We start from the raw sequence: 24837 nt of genomic DNA, 5'->3' as shown, positions 1-24837 counted from the left end.
AAATTCAGCAGATCATGCTTCAAGAGGCCTTAAGGTGGCCGAGCTGATCAGTTCAAATTGGCTTACTGGACCCGTGTAGCTACAGACTCCATGTTGGTACATCCAAGCTTTGAATTTTCCTGGGAGCCCCGACTTGTCTATTGCTGTGAGCCAAGATGCCGAGTCCCTCTTGGTTTGCTGGAGTGTGTCTGAATCCCTCAAGGAGCTGTTGAAAACCTTGTCCAGGCTCTTGACACGTTTTTCAGTCACCGATGGAATTGGTGTTCCTCCTATGGAAAAGCAAAACCGATCAACCACTCTGCCTTTCTTCAGGACCAGAGACCTGGACTTGGCAGGCTTAAAGCTCATCCTTGCCCAGGAGATGAGTCGTTCGAGCCCCTGGAGGAGCCATCTGCACCCAGGAATGGAGGTTGCCGTCACTGTAAGATCATCCATAAATGCTCTAATGGGGGGCTGCCGAGTGCCAGATCTTGACATGGGGCCTCTACACTCCACCTGAGCTGACTTCACAATCATGTTCAATGCTAGGGAGAAGAGTGGCACCGAGATAGTGCAGCCGGTTATTATACCCTTCTCCAGTTGTTGTAATAGTCCAGAATGAGGTTTCAGATGGTCTCTGGCACATGATGTCTTGCCAGCAATGTTTCAACAAGCTTATGTGGAATGGATCCATAGGCATTGGTTAGGTCCAGCCAGAGTGCTGCCAAATCTCCTCTGCTCTCCCTTGCCTCGCGGATCAATCACCACCCCGGTGTGCTCTAGGCATCCAGGTACTCCTGGGACGCCCCCCTTCTGTACTGAGGTGTCTACGTAACCATTCCTCAAGAGGAAATCAGTTAGTCGTTGGGACACGATCTTGAAGAAGATCTTCCCTTCAACACTGAGCAGCGAGATGATGCAAAACTGCTCGATCTTACTTGTATCCTCTTCTTTCGGAATCCAGACTCCCTCTGCGGACCTCCACTGAGCAGCAACCCTTCCTCTCTGCCAGATCACCTTTATAATCTTCCAGAGTCGCACAAGAAGTCTTGGACACTGCTTGTAGACCCTGTACGGGACTCCGCTGGGGCCAGGGGCGGAGCCTGATCTTGCTGCCATCACTGCTTCTTTGACCTCTTTCAAGTTCTGTCCACTCGCGGGTTCTTAGCCACAGGTGACTTTCAATGAGAACTTGCGGAACGATCGGGTATTTCTCAGTCAGCACTGAGTCGCGCCATGCCAGCTGTATGGGACGGCATAATCCACTTGTCACCCAGATATATAACATTTCCTTACACTGTGGTTGAACAGGCAAACATTAAAGCGCAATTTGCAGCGATGTCCTGTTTTCCCAATGTAATCGGAGCCATCGACTGCATGCACATTGCTATAAAGGCACCTTCAGAGAATGAATTTGCTTATGTAAATAGAAAGCGCTTTCACTCTATTAATGTACAAATTATGTGTGATTCGAACATGCATCTCATTGATGTTCTGGGTAGATGGCCTGGCTCAACTTGAAAATGTGAATTGCACTATTGGCTACCTGTTCCTTTACAAGTTCTGTCCACTCGCAGGTTCTTAGCCACAGGTGCTTTTCAACGAGAACTTGCGGAACGATCGGGTATTTCTCAGTCAACACCAATTAAGTCGCACCATGCCAGCTGTATGGGACGGCATAATCCGCTTGTCACCCAGACATATAACATTTCCTTACACTGTGGTTGAACAGGCAAACATTAAAGCACAATTTGCAGCGATGTCCAGTTTTCCCAGTATGATCGGAGCCATTGAACTGCACGCACATTGCTATAAAGGCACCTTCAGAGAACGAATTTGCTTAAGTACATAGAAAGCACTTTCACTCTATTAATGTACAAATTATGTGCGATTCGAACATGCATCTCATTAATGTTGTGGCTAGATGGCCTGGTTCAACCCATGATTCGTTCATTCTCAGAAACAGTAGTTAACTGTAAAGCTCTTTGAGTACTCGTAAGAGTAGAAAAGCGCTATATAAATGCAGTCCATTTACCAGTAGTATTGGAAACAAAGTTGAAAATGGGGTGGTACGTGATGGCTGGCTGCTCGGTAAGAAGATTTTTCCCATTTTATAATTTGGCCCAATACTGTAAGCTTTGTTTGATTTAACCATTTCACTCCTTAGGGGACAGTGGGTACCCACTGAAGTCGTGGCTTCTCACGCCGCTCGCAAACCCATAGAATGAAGAGGAGCGGCGTTATAATGCTGCCCCCCATTCTCGGGCTCAGCAGTGGTGGAGCGCACTGTAGGGCAGCTTAAAGGCTACTGGCGCTGCCTGGACAAGACCGATGGGGTGCTGCTATACATGCAGTCCGCAAAAAGTGTGTCGCATTCTACACACATGTAGCGTGTTGCATAATCTGACACAAAATCGTGGCTTGCCGGTATCTGAAGAGCTTAGGCAAGATGAACCTGACGCTGAGCCACCAAATTTTCCGCTAAATGGAACAGCGTTACAACTTCAGTATCACACAGCGTATCATTTATATGTTTTAATTCATTGGCAACATCTTACAGCATTCATGATTTCTTTTTGTATTTCTTTTTAATGTACTATTTTGTTCATACACTGCAGATCCACTGTTTGCGCAGTCTGCTCTTCTCAGTCCAAAACCACACCTACTGCAGCCTGAGAAGCAGGAAGCTCCTCCCACTCTCACAAATAAAAAAACTAAACAAAATGGAAATTAATCAGCTCAGTGTTTTTTGGAAAAGGTACTGATGGTGTAGGTTTTTGTACCTTATGGGAAAATCCTGAGAAATGACCTGTCAAACCTGGCTCATATATGCCAACGCATATACTGTAAAACCATGGATTTCAAAGTGGATTTTCTTTAAAATGGTAAAGTAAAACTTGACCAAATTTGGTGGAGATATAGCCTAGGCCCTTGCCTTTCAGAGTATACCAGTTATGTTTGTATCTTATGGGATAATCCTGAGAAATGAGCTGTCAAACCTGGCTCATAACATAAAATTATATGGATTTCAAAGTGCATTCTTTTACTGTAAGTGGTATATTAAATCTGACCAGATTTGTTTAGGAAATAGCCTTGAACGGTCCTTTTCAGATGCTACATGACTTGTTCAAACATTATGGGAAAGTAAGACATTAATTGCATTTAAGTATATCCTGTACTTTGTACATACGAGTACTCACCATTTTCCTATGCGCGATCGCTTGCAATCTATTATTTTCCTAAACTGTAATGTACGGCTGATACCGTAATGACATGTCTATGCGCGCACCACACATTTTAAGCGTGGATGATTTGACCGTATTTCGGCGAAGCACGGATAGCTTGACCGCAGTGTTTTCTGGGAGTGAGAGACAGAAGCGGTTTGCTTATTAGCTTGTCGATGGTCAGATGTAGCAGCTAGGTCATCGTTTTAGTTAGAAAATGTTTATTGTTGTTTGTTGTATTTTGATCATTTAATCTAACGTGTGTTACTGATGTGATTTATGACTTTTGTTTTTAACTCTACGGATATTTTTTGCTTTAGCTGTTATGTCTCCCGTCATTTACATGGTTATTATATATGCTGATTTAATCTAATCGGGTTAGTTATGTTCAATTACAGAAAACTGAATTTATTTAATTGTATTATATGATTTATGTTACCCAGTTACCTCACGCTTTGAGCAGAGCTGAACCAGGACATTAATAGGATAGAATAAGAAGCCTTTATTGTCAGTGTACAGGCAGCAAATACAATATACAGACAGAAAAATATATAAAATGTACATATACAGGGGTGGGGAAAAGCCCCCCCCCACTCATCAGGATTACATTTAGTTACATTTTAGTCAGAGAGAAAAACTATAAAATTATATTTTTCATGTTTATTCAGCTCCCTGAACACAGACATTTATTTCTGTCAAACATACATTTCAGAGTAAAAAGGATTATAAAGGTTAAAAAGCAGAGATTTTACCTTCATGCCAGGAGAACCAGCAACACGTCACAGCGACACTGAGGAGTTTGGATAATAAAACCCAAACCCTGGATAGAGGGGTTCAGTGAATGAGGAGGTGAAGCTGTACAGGAGGGTCAGTCCATCAGAGGAGACTCTGTAGAAGGACAGAGTACCAGCTGCCCAGTCCAGATACACTCCTACTCTGCGGGAGCCTGAATCCAAGCCTACAGTCATCACTGTGTCCTTTCCTCCTGATTCCTTTATAAGTCACTCCTATCCGGGCATCATATCCACTCCACTCAGCCTCCCAGTAACAGCGACCAGTCAGACTCTCTCTGCACAGAACTTGGTGCCAGCAGTCAAATCTCTCTGGATGATCAGGATATGGCTGCTTTGCCCCCCATGTCACCTTCCTGTTCCCCTCTGACAGATACAGGTCTCTGTGTGTTGTGTTGGGGTCCAGCGTCAGCTGGCAGGAGTCTGTAGGCAAGAGGAAGAGCGATTAATCCCATCACGAAGCCCAGCATCTCCATCATTATCACTGTCACACCTCACACACTCACTAACACAGAACTCGCTCCAATACACACATTTTATTCCCAATATACTCATGTAGCCGCCCGAGTCTGCGGCGCTCCGGCTGCCCCCTGCACTGTGAGACACGCCGCGCTGAGAGACTCGCTGGGGACCGAACTGCACTTTAGCCTGCGCTCTATTATTCTGTACGATACATAAAATATAAACACGAAGCAGGAATTCAAGTATGTGAAATACCTCAGGAAATGTCGGACGCCCGCGCGACGCCGGCGCCAAAATGCTGCGCGTGCTAAATTAATAGCCTTAATTACAGGTAAATAAAATTACAAACAGCATTAAGTTAATTAATCAAACATGTTAAACCTGAAATAGTACCACTAGAAGTTAATATGTCTTTACTTCAAAATAAAAACTTCCTTCAAGTGTTACGAACCCCAGTCTAGGGTTGGGGCGTAACAGAGGAAGGGAAAGGGGAATGGGGAATAAAGGAAACACAGGGTGTAGAGTATGGAAGATTATAAGCACAAAAATTCAAATGGCAATTCATTTTGCAATTGGCAATTCAATATTCAATCAGAGCATGCATTTGTCATTTCAATATTTAATCTGAGCATGTAATTTGAAAATATATCTTGCAATCGGCAATTCAATATGCAAAGTGCTTATGCAATCCTTAATTCATTTCAAAATATTTTGAATAATAAATAGAATAACAATTCACTGAATTGCATTTCGTATTGCCATGGGTTTTTTGCCAATTTATTCAAATGGCAATTCATTTTGCAATTGGCAATTCAATATTCAATCAGAGCATGCATTTGTCATTTCAATATTTAATCTGAACGTGTAATTTTTAAATACATTTTGCAATCGGCAATTCAATGTGCAAAGTGCTTATGCAATCCTTAATTAATTTCAAAATATTTTGAATAATAAATAGAATAACAAGGCACTGAATTGCATTGCGTATTGCCATGGGTTTTTTGCCACTTTATTCAAATGCAATGGCGTCCCCGGCAATTGCATTGCATGTTGGGGAAGAAAACTCAATTTGCCAATTCCCAACTGTCAGACCGCTCATCAAGGCGGACCTTCATTAACGACGTCACTTCCTTGTTTAGGGCCTCACCAGCATTCAATGGACTTGTTCGTTTAGAGAGTAATAGCGACAGAAGAGCCTGTAGCAAGTATTTGTGCCTTAGCAGATGACATGGAAAACAATCGGGTATCAGCATATAGCAGTGCGGGTACCGCTTAATTCTCATTACGTATATGATGATGCGTATACGATCCCGTATTTGCTCTTGCGACATCCCGGCACACGCCTCCACTTTACCCCGACCTGCAGAACTGTCCTAAACGTGGAAATGAGTTGCGTTGTGAACCTGTGGTCGATTACTTTTCCTCAATAAGTTGAAATTGAATTTGCGAACTGAATTCAGATTAAACTAATAAACTCAGATTGAGTTTTTTTAATGCGACAACTGCATATTCAAGTATACACAATTCATATTCAGTTTCTAGTAGCACAAATATCAGCCCATAGAGGTAGCCCTCAATGGCCACCACAGGTATCTCGATGGCGGGTCTCCCCACTCTTAGATTAGTTTGCATCCTTCCCGTGTCAAGTCCAGTTAAGATGGAAAGTTCCTCTACCCTCTGTGAGAGCAAAAGCAACCTATCAAACACATCTATTGCTGATACCCGATTGTTTTCCATGTCATCTGCTAAGGCACAAATACTTGCTACAGGCTCTTCTGTCGCTATTACTCTCTAAACGAACAAGTCCATTGAATGCTGGTGAGGCCCTAAACAAGGAAGTGACGTCGTTAATGAAGGTCCGCCTTGATGAGCGGTCTGACAGTTGGGAATTGCAAATTGAGTTTTCTTCCCCAACATGCAATGCAATTGCCGGGGACGCCATTGCATTTGAATAAAGTGGCAAAAAACCCATGGCAATACGCAATGCAATTCAGTGCCTTGTTATTCTATTTATTATTCAAAATATTTTGAAATTAATTAAGGATTGCATAAGCACTTTGCACATTGAATTGCCGATTGCAAAATGTATTTTAAAATTACACGTTCAGATTAAATATTGAAATGACAAATGCATGCTCTAATTGAATATTGAATTGCCAATTGCAAAATGAATTGCCATTTGAATTTTTGTGCTTATAATCTTCCATAGTAGTGCACCAGGGAACACACGTGGACAAGGGGGTATCTTTTTATGTTTTTTATATTTTTGATACACACGACAGACACAGAACAGCAAACCTGGTGCAAGAGCTTCAGGGGGGTATTCCAGAAAGCAGGTTATGTGACATACCCGGGTAAGTTTAAGGGTAAGTTAGTGGATAACCTCAACTTTCGGTTCCAAAAACGGAGGTTAACTTTCTGGGTATGTACGTAACCATAGCAGCTTACTCTCTGAAGATAACCTGCTCAGTAGCAGGTTATGTTCCAGGGTAAGTTTGTTGCAGAAGGTTACTGAGCATGGCGTGCCCTTTTGATGACGATCCTGTGAACGTGGAGGCATAAATTATACAAGGTTTTTTTCGCCGGGAGAGCGTTATAAGACCGCGTATTGATGTCTTGTCATTTCCTAATGATTATTTGAAAAAGCGTTATCAGTTTTCAAAAGAATCGTTCATTTACTTAACATCTCTTGAAACCGCATATTGCAAATGTCACAAACCCAAACCGCGGGTCTGCGCTTAGCACAGAAAACATTCTGTACATAGCACTTCGGTTTTTTGCGTCAGGGCATTTTTTGTACAATATGGGCGACGCAGAGCATATAGGAAAGGCAACTGTATGTAGAGCCGTTCGCACAGTATGTCTGGTACTTAACGCTTCTTACACACGTTTATACAGTTCCCTGTCCATAAAGCTCTGCGTGTTATTAAAGAGGAATTCCACAGAGTGGTAGGTTTGTCCTTTGTAGTAAAATCTATGATGCATATTTAATATATAGTCATACTATTTATATCTATAGCCTACATGTATTCATCCTGCACACACACACACTTGATACTTCCCTATATGACTTTCTATTTCAGGGTTTCCAAATGTAATTTGGAATACATGTAATACATGTATAGTGACAATAAAAGGCATTCATTCATTCATAATTGGGTGCATTGATGGCACCTACATTCCTATTAAAGCTCCTTCAATAAATGAGGGAGACTATGTTGATAGATAGATAGATAGATAGATAGATAGATAGATAGATAGATAGATAGATAGATAGATGTCTTTATTGTCACTATACAAGTACAGCGAGATAGCGGAGGAAATCTATTCATAGTATCAATGTGCAGGTAACTTGATTTTGTATCCTTAATTTTTTGCCTTGTTAAAATCATCAAACTCATTACTTTTTTCCACTAACTATAGGTAATCATTACAGGACAGTACAATGCTGGTTACCACTGGTTGCCCTCAGATGGGGTGGTGGTGGTGGGCTCCCGCCAGTTAGACGGGCTTCAGCCTTTTTTCTATTAGCTACATGACAGAAAGAATATACTAAATCGTGTTTAATAAAGTTAAGTGATCGTGTAACCAATTACCTTTTTGCAGAATGTTTTTGTGTTTCATTTTGACTTGGCTCAAAGTTCTTCTGTCTCCAGAAGGATTACACCTTATTAAATAAGAAACCATATATTCCTAGTCGATACACATTGTTATTTTAACCTAAAGAAATGAATGGCAGGAAAAGTAAATGCTTTCATAGTGATTTAACAGTAAAAAGGATGCGGAAGGGTTATGTGTTTAATTATTTTGCATTATAATAAAAGGGGAGGCGATGTCAAATTTGCAATTTAATACACACGCATTTACTCTGTCCGTTATTTTTTGCCAAGCCAACTCTCTTTCTTTAGCCGATGCAGCCGTATTGCTTTTTTTCATTATTATTGGCTTGAATTCCTCATATGCGTGCATTAAAACTTCCAACTCCGCCTCTGTGAAGTATGCCGTTCTCTTTTTTTCACTTTGATTTTCCATTTTGACTCATGAAATCGGCGATCAATTGAAAACGTCTTTATGTATGCACGGTGCACGCGCATTAACTCTGGGTAACCAATAGGAGGTTGATTGAACTTACTCTTCTCAGGTGTTTTGGAACCGACATACTCATGGTATGCGGGTTTGGGGTATATCAACCCAGAGGTTAAGATTTACCAAATGGTAAGTTAACCAAGCTTTCTGGAATACCCCCCTGGGGTTATAGACACTGACAGAAACAGAATCAAATTGACAGAAAACAACTGGTCACAATCAGGGTTGCATATGTGGTTAATAAGGGGGCGTGGCACACAAGAGGATCGGACAGGTAGGTCATGAAAATTACACTCGTATTACTCAAAATATTAGAAAAAATAATAGAAAATAAATATTAGACGTTATAATTATTATTATACATCTAATTATGGAGAGCAAATATGCTTCCGATGCGTAGCCATGTATAAATTTCATTGTCTCGATCAACTTTTTAATCAATAGACAAAAAACCGCGATGGAATGAAGCCGCGAAAGTCGAAGCGCAAAGTGGCGAGGGACGACTGTATATGCATACAAACAAGTGATAACTGCGAACCATTTTTAAATGAACTAAAAGTAGGATGTATCATAGAAGATATCTATGACTGCGTCTCAGTGGATTAGTGATGTCACTTCCTGCGTCTCAGTGGACGTGAGTCTCAGTGGATCTGCAGCCAGACTCTATTGTGCTTGGGACAATCCTAACAAATCTCAAAACAGTGCAATCATCGCCTGGGCAAAAAGAACATGTGAAGGATTTTGTTTTTAATATGCACAACTGTACCAGAATTTATTATACCCTGTTACACTCTCACAGATATACAAAGAATATTTAATGTATTTCTAGAGAAGTTCCCAGACTCCCAATGTTATTTAAGAAAATAGTCATTTTTAAACCCATACAAGAAAGAAAAAACAGAAACACATCACAATAATTGTGTGAATGCTATCATAAAGTAGTATTAACGGTATTAAGAATAAAAACATGCAAACAAACTTACATTTCTGGAACCCTGGTCTGGTCCTGTACTCTCCACTGTGGTCCACACTATAGCAGAAGCAGAATGACATAGTACTGCTGTATCCATTTATTTAATTGTTGTGTTTTCTCCACATACATGAGTCTATAGCAGGAGCAGACACACATTCTGTACTCACTTCAGTTTCTCCAGTTTACAGCTGGGATCCTCCAGTAGAGCAGAGAGCAGCTTCACTCCTGAGTCTCCTGGGTGATTGTAGCTCAGGTCCAGCTCTCTCAGGTGAGACGGGTTTGACCTCAGAGCTGAAGCCAGGGAATAACAGCCTTCTTCTGTGACTCTGCAGCCTGACACCCTACAGAAAGACAGACAATATCTCTCCAATAAATAAAAACACCTCACCACTAAGAGTATTACTTTTAAGTAAATGTGTCGGCTTCAATAAAGATTTCAGTAATTACACATTACAGTGTGGAATACCCAGTAATATTGACCTCAGTATCTCCAGTGTACAGTGTGAATCCCCCAGTCCAGCAGAGAGCAGCTTCACCCCTGAATCCTGCAGGTCATTGTTACTCAGGTCCAGCTCTCTCAGCTGAGAGGAGTTTGATCTGAGAGCTGAAGCCAACACTTCACAGCATGTCTCTGTGAGTCTACAGCTGTCCAGCCTGGAAAAGGAAACGTGTTAAGATATAAATACATACACGACACACACAGGTATATCAAATAAAATATCAAATAAACAGTTTTAAGTACAATATGACATGCAGCATATAGCTGAAATATCAGTTATTTTGTTGTTTCCTTGTACTAGTCAGAAACACAAATAGTTTTTACTTGACACTCCCCAGCCGAGACGAACCTGCTGTTTAATGACCTTACAGGGTGAGTTACCCTGAGACTCTGTAATATATGCATACAGTAAGTATTTTTATAAAGCTATGAGCAGCGCTGGGGCTCAGTGATCAGCACTACAGCCGACCCAGGGGTTCTAGGGTTTTGGGTTCAGTTCCTGCCTCGGATGTGTGTAAGTGTACATGTTTATGGGGGTTTGAATGTCAAGAAGAGCTTAAGTTATTTTAATTATAATTTTTATATGACTTTTGAATTGCTTACACCATGACTGAAATCCTTATTTTCTGTTTGCTGTACCTGAGAACCTGTAAAATTTTCAAAACACTAATTAGACAATTATCAATCCTGTCAGATAGGGATGAAATAGTGAAACTTTATTCATCTCCCTGGTAAAATACTGCTGTCGCCTCTCTGATCTTGCTCTCTCTGACACACACATACAGGTCAGACCTCAGGGTTGGCCAGCATCCAGCCCCCTGAAGCTGGGGGGTAAGGGCCTTGCTCAAGGGCCCAAAACCAGCATCACTCTGCTGGCCAGGTATTTAAACCGGTGACCTTCTGACCACAGACACAGAGTCCAAACCCACTGAACCACACACCACAGCAAGAATGTTAAAAATATATATACATATCCTGCAGTATCCAGAATGAAAAAGAATTTCTGGGTGGTTAATATAAATGCACCCTAATTGCTCTGATAAGATATAAAAGCAGTATCATGAATAACATCTGTACTTCTTTAGCAACAGACGTATGTAAGATCACTTACAGAGCTCTCCTAGATTTCTTGACCACAAGCAGCAGCCTCTGAAGACCTTCATCTGATCTGATGTATTTCTTCAGATCAAACACATCCAGCTCCTTATCTGACATCAGTAACACAAAGGCCAGAGCTGACCACTGTGCAGGTGAGAGGTCTGCTGCTGAAAGGCTTCCTGAACTCAGGTATCTTTGTACTTCCTCTATTAGAGAATTGTCACCCAATTCATTAAGACAGTGGAACAGGTTGATGGTCCTTTCTGCAGATAAATTCTCCTGTATTTTCTCCTTGATGTACTGGGCTGTTTCCTTAATGTTATGAGAGCTGGGTCCTGTCTCTCCCAGTAGTAACAGAGTTCTTTTCTGGCCCAGTAGCCTTTGTAACAGATTCTTACTGGAGTCTGTTGAGAGGCCCAGGAGGAAGCGGAGGTAGAGGTCCAAGTGTCCATTCTTGCTCTTTAATGCCTGATCCACTGCAGTCTTCAGCAGGTCAGCTGATGAGTTTGACAGAAACACATATAAAGCAGCGAGATACTCCTGGATGCTCAGATGCACAAAGCAGTACACCTTCTCCTGATACAATCCATATTCCTCCTTAAAGACTTCTGTGCACATTCCAGAGTAAACTGAAGCTTCAGTGACATTAATGTTATTCTGTATCAGATCTTGCTCATAAAATATTAGATTGCCTTTCTCAAGGTTGTCAAAAGCCAGTTTACCAAGTTTCCAAAGGAATTCCTTGCTGGTTTCATAGTTTTTCATATACTTGTCATTTTTTAAACTCGCCTGAAAGATCAGGAAGTGTGTGTACATTTCAGTCAGAGTCCTTGGAATTTCTTTCTTGTCAGTCTCACTAAAAAGCCTTTCAAGGACAGTGGCTGAAATCCAGCAGAACACAGGTATGTGGCACATGATGAAGAGGCTCCTTGATGATTTCACATGTGTGATAATCCTGCTGGCCAGACCCTGATCACTAAATCTCTTCCTGAAATATTCCTCCTTCTGAGCATCACTGAACCCTCGTATCTCTGTCACCTGGTGGACACACTTAGGAGGTATCTGATTGGCTGCTGCTGGCCGGGAGGTTATCCAGAGGAGAGCGGATGGAAGCAGATTCCCATTAATGAGGTTTGTCAACAGCACATCCAGTGATGTTTTCTTTGTTAAATCAAACCAGCTCTCATTGTTATGAAAATCTAGAGGAAGGCGACATTCATCCAGACCATCAAAGATCAACAAAACTTTGTACCTACACAGCTCAGTGGATTCAAGCCATTTCAGTTCTGGGACAAAGTGGTGAAGCAGATCAATCAGACTGTATTCATCCTTAATCAAATTCAGGTCCCGGAAAGGAAGAGCAAATATGAAATGAACATCCTGATTTGCTTTTCCTTCTGCCCAGTCAAGAATAAATTTCTGCACAGAGACTGTTTTCCCGATACCTGCGACCCCTTTAGTGAGTACAGTTCTGATAGGTGTCACACGCCCATGTAAGGGTTTAAATATATCATTGCACTTGACTGTAGTATCTTCTGTTACCCTTTTCTTGGATGCTGTTTCAATCTGTCTCACTTCATGTTCATCATTGACTCTTCCAGCTCCCCCTTCAGTTATGTAGAGTTCTGTGTAAATCTCTTTGAGAAGTGTTGGCTGTCCTTCCTTAGCTTTCCCTTCAAATACACACTCAAATTTCTTCTTCACATTAAATTTAATTGCACGCTGAAACTGCAACAGAAGATGCCCTGAAATAAAACGAGAGCTTTTCAAAAAACATTTTTTACTCATTAAAACCAAATTAAGTCAAATTAAATAAATTCTTTTTCTACAGTAAATCAAACACACACTGAATGAGGTACAGCTCTTACTCTTCTCCAGCATGTCAGCGAGATCATTTTGCTCCATGGTCCTCAGGATGTACAGTGTGATCTTCAGAGTTCCCTCTCTACCACAGGTCTTCTGCATCTGACCATCACTGTCCAGGTCATTGTCCTCCTCCAGCTGAGGCTCAGAGCATTCTGGGTAATTCTGATCCAGGTACCTTTTGAATTTCATCATCTCATCCTTCAGAAACGTTTGAGCTTTTTTCTCCAATAACTGAAATGAACAGTTACAGTTTAATTATTATCACTCCTGGCACCGTATCTTTTTATAACTTCATTTGTGAGTTATGCTGTGTTCCATTTCAACTTGTAACTTGGAAGTTCTGAGTTCCTAGTGGGAAATATCAACTGAAGTCGGAATTTAATGTACTCTGAGCTAAATATAAGCGAATGAAGATGAAGGCCATTTAAACTGGGGCACATTAAATACAAGGAGTTATCTGGCTGAGGAAGAAACCCTGCTGTTTGAAACAGGTCCCTATTCAAGCGATTTCAGGTCCCTGGTTTTGCTAAATGTCTTTCCGACTTGCTGTACTGGAACGAGGTTAACTTGGGTGTGACGTCATTCCCAGCTCCGACTTCCGGCCTCCGAGGTAAATGGAACGCAGGATTAGTTGTAAATATCACCTCTTTGACAGGATGAACTACTTATTATACATCTGTAGAAGATATATGTCAATTTAGATAAAATTCAAGAAAATATACTTCAGTAATAAATGCAAACCTTGAAGATGGATGATAAGTCTGCTTTATGTGGATGTGAATTACATCTATTCACTCGGTCCCTGTGAATAAAACACAAATATCCAGCCATTATATTTTTATTTAAATAGATGTAACTGCCATCCACATTCTGAGCTTATTTCATTAGGGTGGCTTCCTGACATCAGATTGCTTATGACAGTATAAGAGAAGCAGTGACATCTAGTGGCAGCACAGAGAGACAGCAGGTAGCAGCCAGGAGAGACGGTTTGGCATGTAGCTCCCAGTCACTCAATGACATTCACTGGTTACTTCTTGTAAACTGTTTAAAATGATTTCAAACAGAATTCAAATTAATTACCATAACAATTCGGGGGTGGAATTTTTTTTTGGGGTGGACAACACTGATGTCGATGTTTTTTTAGCTAAAAAAAACACATAGAACAAATGTTCGCATCAAACCATTAATATAATTATTTTGATTACAGTAAAATGTATAACAATACACCAATATACAAATTATGCATAATATCCCCCCCCCCCCCCCCCCCCAACAGCACTAAAAAGCTCCAAAAGCAGCTGGCTTAACCCCAAAGGGATTTGTTCTGTCCCTTGTTTCCAGGGTTAACACTAGACTGCCTGTAATACTCAGGGGCTTCCTGTCTCTAGCTGGGCTGCACCTCAGGTACCCAGCAGGCCCAGGCTCTGGTGTGACCTCTGGCAGCTCCGTAGGATCTTGTCCAGTGTGAGAGAAAAAGTGACTAGAGGGATATTTTGTAATCAGCTTTGAAACTGTATCTTTGTGCAACTAATGCAAAAGTACCTGAGTGTTAGGCAGCTGACAACCAAGAATGTAAACTTAAGAGAATTAAGAGTTAACCTTAGTGTAGCAATATGTGCTTGAACTTTGTGCTCATTAGATTGAACAGAAATGCAGGCTAGAGAACAGAAATGCAGGTTTAGAGCGTGTTTATCAGACAGAGCAGGAAAATCACAAAAGGCTACAGTGAGTGGGGGCTGCTTGCAGGTGGCCAGACCCATAAGTTACAGGCTGTATAAAGTACATATGAAATGCTGATTACAAAATATCCCTCTAGTCAATATTTCTCTCACAAGTGTTTTCCCTGGTCCCAGATTCATAGCCCCTTAGTTCTGTGTTTGTTAATTGTTAGTTAATTCCACCTGTGTCCTGTTTCCAGTGTCTGCTCTGATTGGTTGATTGTGTTGAGTACTCACACCTGCCTTTTGTTAGTCCCCATCATTTGTATTTTACTGCCTGCCTGTGGTTATGGAATATTATTTAGCATTTCATAACAAATTTTATTTAGCATTTCATAACGCATAGAGAATGTAATCATTAGGACTCTATTAAAAAGCTGATGTACACTGTGTAGAGACTGACCTTGTAATCTTTAGAGAATGCCGACCAATTACTGCTGTGCACAATGTGATGGAAAACAAGTATGAATGAGCACCTTGTGTTGGCTTAGAAGTTTCTGTATCTGATAGCTGTTTTGTTAGCCTCTAGTGTATGAATATGTACTTTATTAGTGCTGCAGCTTATCACTATGTTGAAGGACAAATACCTTATTAACCTTCTAGCCAGGCAATCTGCAACAAGCAGAAGCTGCCAAGGTTTGCTACTGAAGGAAGGAATTCGCCTCAGTTCACCGAAAGTTCACGGCTGGGTATTTTAAAAAACTGAGTAGTAGGGGTGTAACGGTTCACAAAAATCACGGTTCGGTTCGATACGACACAGTGGTGTCACGGTTTGGTATATTTTCGATACAGCAAAAAAAAAAAAGGCAGATAATTTCTTAGATTTTTTTCACTTTTTTATTTATTAAAACATCAAAAAAGTATGATCTTGTTTTTTTCTTTTACTTTAAACAATGATGAAGCTATTCTTCACCCATCTTCTGAGGTTTCTTTTTAGCAGCAAATAAAAGAATAACTCCTTTATAATCAAAACCAAAAAGCTCCTGATAAAAAAATTTAATGTAATTTTGTAGTAGTTATAAACTAATAGAAAGAAAAGAACAATTTTGTTTTTATATGGAACTCGGTTTCAATCAATTTTTAAGTTTTTATTCCAGAAAGATGAGTGTGTCCACATTTTATCCACCACTCTCTTGCCATCACCCTCATAACTTACAGGGAAACCAAAGTGCTCCCAAACTCCAGACCTGTTGGTTATAGGAGGATCCTCTATTTCTGGTCTGATACTTGCATTAACGTTACTAGCCATTTTGCAACGAGCTAGTGCAGCAAATGCCTGACTGACTGGAGTAGTGTTTGGGGGTGGGAGGGGCAGTCAGCACGTTGCCTGTCACGTCGTTTGGGCTGCCTTGTTGAGCGTAGTAGCACTGAAAACATTATATTTTACACACTTTATTCTCTTTTATTTTTTTCAAATATAACCCTCTGGAGTCTAGGGGTAGGGAACACACTTTCACTGATTGGGGCATGATCACACATTTCATTCAATATCATAAACTTAATTCATGGCAAATAAATGATTTCTTATATATTTGTTTTGGCATTAAACTCATCTTTATCTTAGTGTACTTTGTAAATATGTCAGATTTATGTTAAGTTTGTAATTTGACATCAAAGTACAGACATTGCAAAATGCAGCTTGGAATAATTGCAGACACATAATAAAAGTACATAGTAAGCAATGCTGGCAGTTTGTTTTGATCCAAGATATCTGATCAACAAAGTCTTGGCTACATGAAGATGACTAAATGGTATAGTTGCAACATTCAGTTGGATAAATAAATAAGAAAAACCGAACTCATGTCACTATTTCTGGCTCCTTTCATTGAATATGTAGCAACTTTCATGTGTAGGAATGAGCCATTGTCACCTGGCCACGTCCCTACCCCCCTTTTATGGCTCTGACTGGAATGTTTCTGGATCGCGTTTCACCATTGCCCTGTTAATAAAATTACCATGCGAATGCGATCTGAATACGCGCTAATGCGGCTATTTAGAATGTGAATAGCGATCTTCGGGTGAGAGCGGTACTACACGCCCCCGATGCAGGTAAAACAAAGTAAGGTGACATGATTTACTTTTTTGCCGATTTAACCTCATTTTAAAAACTTTAATACTTCCGACAATGGATGTTTTGAAAAGAAGACCGATTACGGATTTAGTCAGCGTTTTTTTCATGTTTCTATAATAACATTTCAGCCAGTTATTAACTGAAATAGACAAGAAAGATACTCGGCATCCTCCAGAGGGATAAAACTATTTTTCTGAATGGTTCGGTTTGTAATGCGTACCGAACCGAAAGCCTCGTACCGAACGGTTCAATACGAATACGCATATCGTTACACCTCTAATATTTACCTTTGATCTGTAGGAAAACATCCCTCTCTGAAGTGGATTGGTAGGTCCATTGACCTGTCACTCTTCATGGAAACACAGCTGGGTACAGGTGAGCCTGCTCTCTCCATCAGGACACTGTGGACAGTGAGAGGAAAGATCCTCATTATATAAATATAACCCATATACTGTGGACAGGGTCACATTAAATCTTCAGCTGTTTAACCTTCTGCTCTGTCTTCATGTACTTTGATATGCTGTGAAGCTTTTGATGCAAACATGCTTGTTTACATTTAGCTTTAATGTGAAATAAAGTGTCTCACCTAAAATGAAGATCCTAGTATGAAAGGTTTAGTATCATTGTTACAGCCTCCGTTGCTAGACTTGCCTGTTGTTGCTTGATATTATATAAATTTAGCCTTAAAAGGGGTTCCCAACAGTAAATTTCACCAAGTTACGAATAAAAAAAGTTTGCCGACCAGCTTCTGGACTGAATACTGATAACAACATGTTCTGAATTTGTAGGGGGGTGTGCAGAGACCGAAAATATGAACTTTATTTCAGCGCATATTCAGAAAATCATCTTGCGCCCTAGGGATGTGAAAAATTCAAGAATTCAAGAATCACCGCTAGGTGGCAGCAGAGGACGGTGTCCGGGGAGTACAATTAGATGTCAATTCTTTAAGGAAATTAAATTTAATACATTTCATAAAGGATAAACATAAATCATCTACCCCACGGACTTGAAGCAGTTAAGTCTCGAGGAAGTGAATTACGTTAAAACTGATTTCTCGCTCTTTCGAGAATGCTGGAACGTATATTTTTTATGACCGTGTGTAAAGCGGTACAAACACACAGGTTCTGTCTTACCTCTCAGTTCTCTTTGTTTTACACTCCACAGGGGGGGTCACTTCAAAAGCAGCTTCCTCCATTTTTGTGCCGATCTAGACCAGATGACTGATGCTGGGGCCTCTATGAACACGAAGTGTAAATAGTGACATACATGCATAATATTTACTAGCTACTTCATACAACGGGTGCGGCCGCTATATATAGCTGTGTTTTTAAATGTATACATACATACATACACACGCACACATATATATTTTTATTGACTAAAATCTTACCTTGTAATACAGAATCTTATCCGCGTTTCTTGACAAAATGGAGAGTCCAGCATTAAAATACTTTCACTTTCATTTACAAACAGGAAACGCTGCGCATCAAACGCGGAAGCGGTCTAAGCAGAAATGGACACGGACTCAGTGGCCCGGCGTAGGATTTTTGGGGACATTATCCATGCGACTTAATAACAAGTAACAATAAGAGAAAGGGGACAAGCTCCCGCCGCCACCTAATTCTGTCATGACGCACATTTTGCGTTACACTTGTTCATATAAAACGCGGTTCTGCCGTGACACTTAAACCAATAACACACATAAATCATTATCACACAATCTTAATTACTCACGATTCACTATTCACATTTGTCGCCGCCCTACGGCTGCTTTAGACAGATTCCTCTGTCTTTCGAGACAAACATGTACGATCAGAGTGAGCTTTGAATAGTGGACTGTGCTTAATATACAATATATAGATTTACAGGAGTACCAGATCTGAGATGTGTGCACTGTCATAGACTGTCCACTGCTCTAAGCACTTTAGTAGATGTGTCTTATTTTGTCTTACAGTTATTAACCCATCTATGTATTGCCTTATTGCACATTATGGATACGGTATAATAATTAATAAACATCTACATACATCGGTAACCTAAAAATGCAAGGGGTGTGCATTGGCCCCCAGAGTCCACTGTTCAAAGCCCACTTTGCAGAGCATGTTTGTCTCGTTTAGCGTTAGAGTAATTATGCCATTTCCTACCCTTTGTACTATGAATGGAGACTCGGGGCACCAGTGTTTCAAGCACAAATAACGGCAATGCGACCACTGGAAGAACACTCTGTATTTTAGCAACTTGTAACGTACATAGCATGTCACAGCCTCGGGACACGAGTGCCAGATAACAGACAGCACCCAAGCGTATTACGTGTAAAACAAACGTAAGCGTGGGGTATGCCACTAGATGGCAGTCTGACCCTATAACATCTCCCTTTCTTTAAGACCGTAAAGAACAATGTCAACTTTTCAATAAACAAAAGGGATTTATCAATTCTTCAGCATTATTTATAACTAAGTTATTAATGTGGCTAACCCGTGTGCATTTCACAATTGCTTATCTAAGAGTCACTCTTGAAGCCATTTTGGTGGACGAGATATCCGTCCACTCCGGGTAATGGTGCAGCCCTGCGGCAGGGTTGGAGTGCCGTTTGGAGCGTCAGGAAGAGGGGTCTTCAATGTAGTGTCCGAGACAGAGACTCTGCAATCCACAGGACACGATACAGCAGCAGCCTGAGTGGTGGAACAGCTGTCCGGAGTCCTGCCATGTCGTGAGAAAGCCTGGAGTGGTCCTGGACATGTCGCAGATTCAGCGGGCCGCAGGTCGACTCGGTTGCGTCGATAAAAGAAACCATCCACATCCACCAGATAAGAGCGGGGGGCAACCTTCTGCACACAGGTGCCCAGCTTCCAGATGCCCGTACGATCACCTGGCAGGGGTTTCATTCTTATGCGGGTGCGTGAGGCCAGCTCAGGAAGATCTCTGGCGGTCTTGTCGTAGATCAGTTTGGAGCGCTGGCGTTTGTGGCGTAGGTCCTCTAGAACATCAGTTACGACACATGGCTCTAGGAGCTCCGCGGAAACTGGAAGCATGGCTTTGAGACGCCTGGCCATCAGGCGCTGAGACGGGCTACTGTTCATTCCTTCAGTGGGTGTGTTGCGCCACTGCAGGATGGCTTTCCAAGGATCCTTGCCCTCCCCCAGTGCCTTTTTGCAGATGTTTTTTGCAATTTTAACAGCTGATTCCGCCTTGCCATTTGCTTTGGGGTATCTGGGTGACGACGTGAAGTGAGCAAACTCCCAGTCCGCCGTAAACTGGCGGAACTGTTGACTGGCAAACTGGAGGCCATTGTCAGTGATCACACTGTCCGGAACGCCATAGCGGGCAAACTGGGCTTTACAGCGTTCAGGGGTTAAAGTAAAAAAAAATCCTGAGCCTGAACTTTTTTTTGGGGGGACTTTTTTATTTACATTTACATTTTTTGAACTGTAATGCAATTCCATGAGTGTTCATGTAACTCGCATGTTGATTTGAAACCGACAGGCTAGTTAACGCTTTTTTGTCTTCTGCCAGTTTTTTACACAAGGTGACCAGTGGATGCGAAATTCTGAATGACAAATCATGTTCTGCTATAAATGTGCACAAACGTATTTTTAAATCGCAGACACGGTGTTCTGTCCTCGCCTAAGTGTTGTCCTCGTGAACGTAGACTCAGCTATACAGACAGCTAAACACTCTCCTAATCAAAATCCAAGGAACAGGCCAATGTGTTGAGTTGGATGATTTAATAAGGAAAAAGTGTGAAACTGTTGACAAACCAGCAATAAACCAATAAAAATGTTGCACCAATTTACAATATAACAAACACACCAGTAAGTCACATATTCAAAAAATATGAGCACAATATTTATCTGTTTAGTGAGTGCCCGAATAAAACATCAAATGAAATCACGCTCATGATCAAGATGTTAAAGGAGCTACATGGCATATGAGCTAGCTTAACCTTACTAGCTTAGGATATACATGCATTCAAATTAAATCCAAACTACAAACTATATCACGCCTTCACAACAAATAATAATGCACACAAGTCGTCTTAGTGATAACAAACAATATTATTTACAGATGATGCCGTTTATCAACTTGCGAAGGCATGGATGGCAACAGAGTAACAGAGGTGAAACTGCCTCTGACTAGATCTTGCAGAGTAAAAATACAGAAAAACAACCACTAGAGGGCAAACTGCGGGACAGAAAATACCTAATGCCAGCATACACGGTCAGTCATAGACAACGGTGTGTCAGCTGTAACAGTTGCTCCCGGCAATGTCGTGGTAAGTTTGAGTGCACGGGCAGTGGCTCTATGACCGGAGTCTAAATCATGACGAGCAAGCACTTTCTTACCGCTGCTGGCATACAGTAGCTTCCTCGAGCAAATTGTGCAGAAACAAGCCCCGGGCTCTCTCAGTTTCTTGCACCAACTGCCAAAAGGCTCGCCATCTCTATTTTCTTCAATCCACGCCGAGCGCCATTTATTTTTGAGTCCTTTATCTATTGCTAGGACATCATCCCCAGGCTTCATAAACTTGCGCTCCATTTTTTTTTTCTCCGACAACGCTAACGTGACATTGACGTATGGGTGTCAATCATACCGTGTTGCAAGGACCCGCCCTTCTCTGCTTCTGATAGGCTTGTAACATTAGTTAAAGCTGTGTTCCTCTCATATGATTGGTAGGTGAAATAAATTGGCTCGAAAATATTAAACCGCAGGCTCTAAAATATAATTTTTTTCCCTCACGGCCGCACGCCAGAGATCCGGCACGGTGCCGGAATACTTTAAGCCCTGAGCGTTTGATTGTAGTCTCCGCAGACAGATCTGGCAGCAAGTCGATCTCCCAGAAATCGGAATAGTGATCCACCAGTAGCAAGAAGTCCTTGCCGCCGTACTGGAAAAGGTCCATGCTGATGATTTGCCATGGCCTTGTAGGGAGTTCATGTGAATACATCGCCTCCTTCTGCTGTGCAATGGCATACTCGTTGCAAGCAGTACAGTTGCTAACAAAGTCTTTGATTGCATTTTGCATACCTGGCCAATACAGTGATTCCCGAGCCTGCCTGTAGCAAGCATCTGCACCCGCATGACTGGAGTGGATGCGGATCAGCAGCTCATGGCACAGAGACCTAGGGATAACAACCGTCGGTCCCTTGAAAATAATGCCATCCTGTACACTAAGTTCGTCTCTGACTGCCCAGTACTCTCTCGTGCTCAGACTCGTGTCCTCTTTGCGAGCAGGCCATCCATGCCTGACAAGGTGTTCAAGCTCTCGAAGTGCAGCATCTCTGTGCGTATGCTCCTGGATTCTCAGGAGACGTGCATCAGTGACATTGAGGTATTCACACTGAGCAATGTGTTCAAGGTCTGAAACCTCTTGTGCCAGACTACAGATTGTACGGTGTTCATGCATCGAGATTGGAAGTGCGCCGGAAGCAGTAGCTCTGCTCAAGGTGTCACTGAGGTGCATCTCAGGGCCCGGCTTCTACACAACTTCCAGATTGTAGTTCTGTAGTGCAAGGAGCATGCTCTGTAGGCGTTTTGGTGCATTAAGCAGAGGCTTGGTGAAGATAGAGACAAGAGGCTTATGGTCCGTTTCAGCAGTAACTAAGTCGCGTCCATAGAGATAGTGGTGGAATCTCTGGCACGCAAACACGATGCTCAGACACTCTTTCTCAATCTGAGCGTAGTTTTGTTCGGAAGGCGACAGAGCTCGAGAAGCAAAAGCAACCGGCTTACCCTCCTGCATGAGACAGCAGCCAAGTCCATGCTGACTGGAGTCACTCTGGATTGTGACAGGCTTGGAAACATCGTAGTATTGTAGGACTGGGGCAGATGTGATCAGACTTTTTATTTCTTGAACAGCTGCATCGTGTTTTGGGAGCCAGTGCCACACCGAGTCTTTATCAGTAAGCCTCCTCAGAGGCTCACATACCTCTGACAATCTGGGCATAAACCTTGACAGATAGGTGACGAGGCCAACGAAGCGTTGCACAGCCTTGATGTCCTGTGGTGGGGGCATTTCAAGCACAGCTTTTACCTTCTGTGGGTCGGGCTTCAGACCACTGGAAGAGAGGATGTGGCCATGGAAGCATACTTCAGACACTTTGAACTGCAGCTTCTTTACACCAAGTCTCAGTTTGACACGTCTGCATCGTTCCAGGAGAGCAAGCAGCTTGACATCGTGGTCATGTTCTGCTGCTCCCTCCGTGTCACCGCACCCCACAACGAGAATGTCATCTGCTATGGGTTCTACACCTCTGAGGCCAGACAATAGTTCGTGTTGCTTTCGCTGGTAGACTTCCGGCGCCACTGAAACACCAAAAGGCAGTTTGAGCCACCTTTTCCGCCCCCAAGGTGTCCAAAAGGTTGTCATAAAACTGCTTTCGTCATCAAGCTTGCACTGCAAGAATGCGTCCCGTGCGTCCACTAACGTGAAAATCCTTGCTTTTGGCAGTTTGTGCAACACATCTTCAAGCGTGGGCATGATGTAATGAGAGCGCCGGAGGGCCTTATTGAGGTGCTTCGGATCTATGCAAATTCGCAATTTGTCTGGTTTCTTGACTATGACCATGTTACTGATCCAGTCAGTCGGCTCATTCACTGAGGTGATATGGCCATCAGCCTCGTACTGGTCAAGCTGTGCTTGCACTGCATCCTTCATAGCAACCGGGACGTTCCGAGGTGCGCACTGCATAGGCCTAACTGATGCATCCAGATCAAAATGTACGACGCCTGGAACGGATTCTATGGGCCCGTGGAACACATCCTTATACATGCTGATAAGTACCTCTTTGTTCAGAGGGCTATAAGACATGGTAACATCTGTTGCATTGATGGTGGCCGGGACGGTGAATCGAATAAGTCCAAGGCGCTCACATGTGGAGCCTGATAACAAAGGTTGTTGGTCAGTATCCACAATCTCAAACTGCAATGTGTGTGTCTTCCCCTTAAAAACACAATTCGCGACAAAACGTCCCTGTGACTTTATAAGCTGTCCTGAATAGAGTTTTAGTTTAGTGGAGCTCGGTCGCAGCCGGACACCAGGAGCAAGCATACCCTGACCCTAGAACCCATAACATTGCAGGTGGCCCCTGAGTCCAGCTGACACTGCTGGAGCTTGTTATTAATGCATAGGGTTGCAAACCATTTCTGGCCAGCGGTTTGCATAGAATCAATGCATTCCACAGTGAACAGTTCACAGTCCTGCTCGGTTCTTGGTGTTTGATTTACACTGTCGACAAGGTGGACCTTATTGTCTGGCTGCTTAAGTCTACTTTTCAGACACACACGTGAAAAATGATTATCTGTGCCACATGCTCGGCATTGTTTGCCACTGGCTGGGCAATGTTCTCGCCCTCTGGGATGGTGAGAGCCACAGTATCGGCAAGAAATTGCAGTTTGTTCGGTCTGCTGTCCCTGACTGTACCGTTTATTTGCTGGTCTTGCAGTGAAATTAATAACGTCCGTCCGGGGGCTGTCACCTAGCATTGACTTTAGCCTCATGTCAGTCAATTCGGCTGATCTACACATTTCAATTGAGTCGTTAAGTGTGAGATTCCGCTCTCTCAATAAGCGTCGCCTTGTGCTTTCAGCTGCTATGCCCAGCACTATGCGATCTCTTATCATTTCGTCTCTCAATGCGCCATATTCGCAGGAAGCAGCCTTTTCTCTAAGACGAGTAATGAAATTGTCAAGAGGCTCACCGTCCTCCTGTTTGCAGCACCCGAACATGTAGCGTTCGTAAATGACGTTTTTTGCTGGTCTAAAATATTCCGTAAGGGCGTCCAGAATGACGGTCATGTCGTCGCGCTCCTCAGCGGTCAGTCTTAGGTTGTGCCGGTACACATGGCGGCATTCGGCACCCATTACAGTGCGTAAAGTTGCAGCCTGTACCGGTTTGTCCTTTTCCTTGAGCCCCGTAACGAGAACATAATCCTCGAAGTCTGCACGAAACGTATCCCAGTTCGCACCTACTGTAAGTCTCCTGCGAGCTTCATAGCAGCCGGCGGGGTAATGGTCGGAGCGGACATATTTCCACAATAGAAAACGAGAACGGCAACGGAAAGAAATAAAAAC

General features: G+C 42.3%; 3 protein-coding genes across 5 annotated transcripts in view; 2 read left to right on the top strand and 1 right to left on the bottom strand.

Moving 5' to 3' along the window:
• Positions 1–24837, top strand: part of LOC140588728 (uncharacterized) — a 462332-nt gene that overhangs the window by 108880 nt on the left and 328615 nt on the right. The gene's annotated exons all lie outside the window — the stretch shown is intronic.
• The window catches only part of LOC140588729 (NLR family CARD domain-containing protein 3-like), a 300771-nt gene that overhangs the window by 245849 nt on the left and 30085 nt on the right, over positions 1–24837 (top strand). The gene's annotated exons all lie outside the window — the stretch shown is intronic.
• On the bottom strand, positions 3686–18326 carry LOC140588731 (NLR family CARD domain-containing protein 3-like). 3 transcript variants are annotated; one of them, XM_072710677.1, is made up of 10 exons: positions 18158–18326; positions 17901–18002; positions 17055–17168; positions 13720–13780; positions 12981–13209; positions 11126–12857; positions 9996–10169; positions 9683–9856; positions 9526–9572; positions 3686–4417 (listed from the first exon to the last, which is right to left on the bottom strand). In XM_072710677.1, exons 2-10 carry the CDS (start codon positions 17960–17962, stop codon positions 4080–4082), a joined length of 2931 nt encoding a protein of 976 aa, XP_072566778.1. In that variant the 5' UTR covers positions 17963–18002; positions 18158–18326; the 3' UTR covers positions 3686–4079. The 3 variants fall into 3 exon arrangements, with proteins under 3 accessions (XP_072566778.1, XP_072566779.1, XP_072566780.1); XM_072710678.1 differs by lacking the exons at positions 17901–18002; positions 18158–18326 and adding an exon at positions 14059–14122 and having other exon boundaries at positions 17055–17170; XM_072710679.1 differs by lacking the exons at positions 13720–13780; positions 17055–17168; positions 17901–18002; positions 18158–18326 and having other exon boundaries at positions 11126–12840; positions 12981–13156.

This window comes from Paramormyrops kingsleyae, chromosome 4 (assembly GCF_048594095.1).
Source record: "Paramormyrops kingsleyae isolate MSU_618 chromosome 4, PKINGS_0.4, whole genome shotgun sequence".
Lineage (NCBI taxonomy): Eukaryota > Metazoa > Chordata > Actinopteri > Osteoglossiformes > Mormyridae > Paramormyrops > Paramormyrops kingsleyae.
The sequence above is the reverse complement of the archived record's forward strand: the minus strand, read 5'-3'. Positions and strand labels throughout refer to the sequence as shown.

Coding starts and splice junctions, on each gene's coding strand:
- LOC140588731 (XM_072710677.1), bottom strand. CDS start 17,962: ATGGAGGAAGCTGCTTTTGAAGTGACCCCCCCTGTGGAGTGTAAAACA. Junction 13,210..13,719: donor ACTTATCATCCATCTTCAAG/GTTTGCATTTAT, acceptor TGTTCATTTCAG/TTATTGGAGAAAAAAGCTCA. Junction 10,170..11,125: donor AAGAAATCTAGGAGAGCTCT/GTAAGTGATCTT, acceptor TTCCTTTTCCAG/GCTGGACAGCTGTAGACTCA.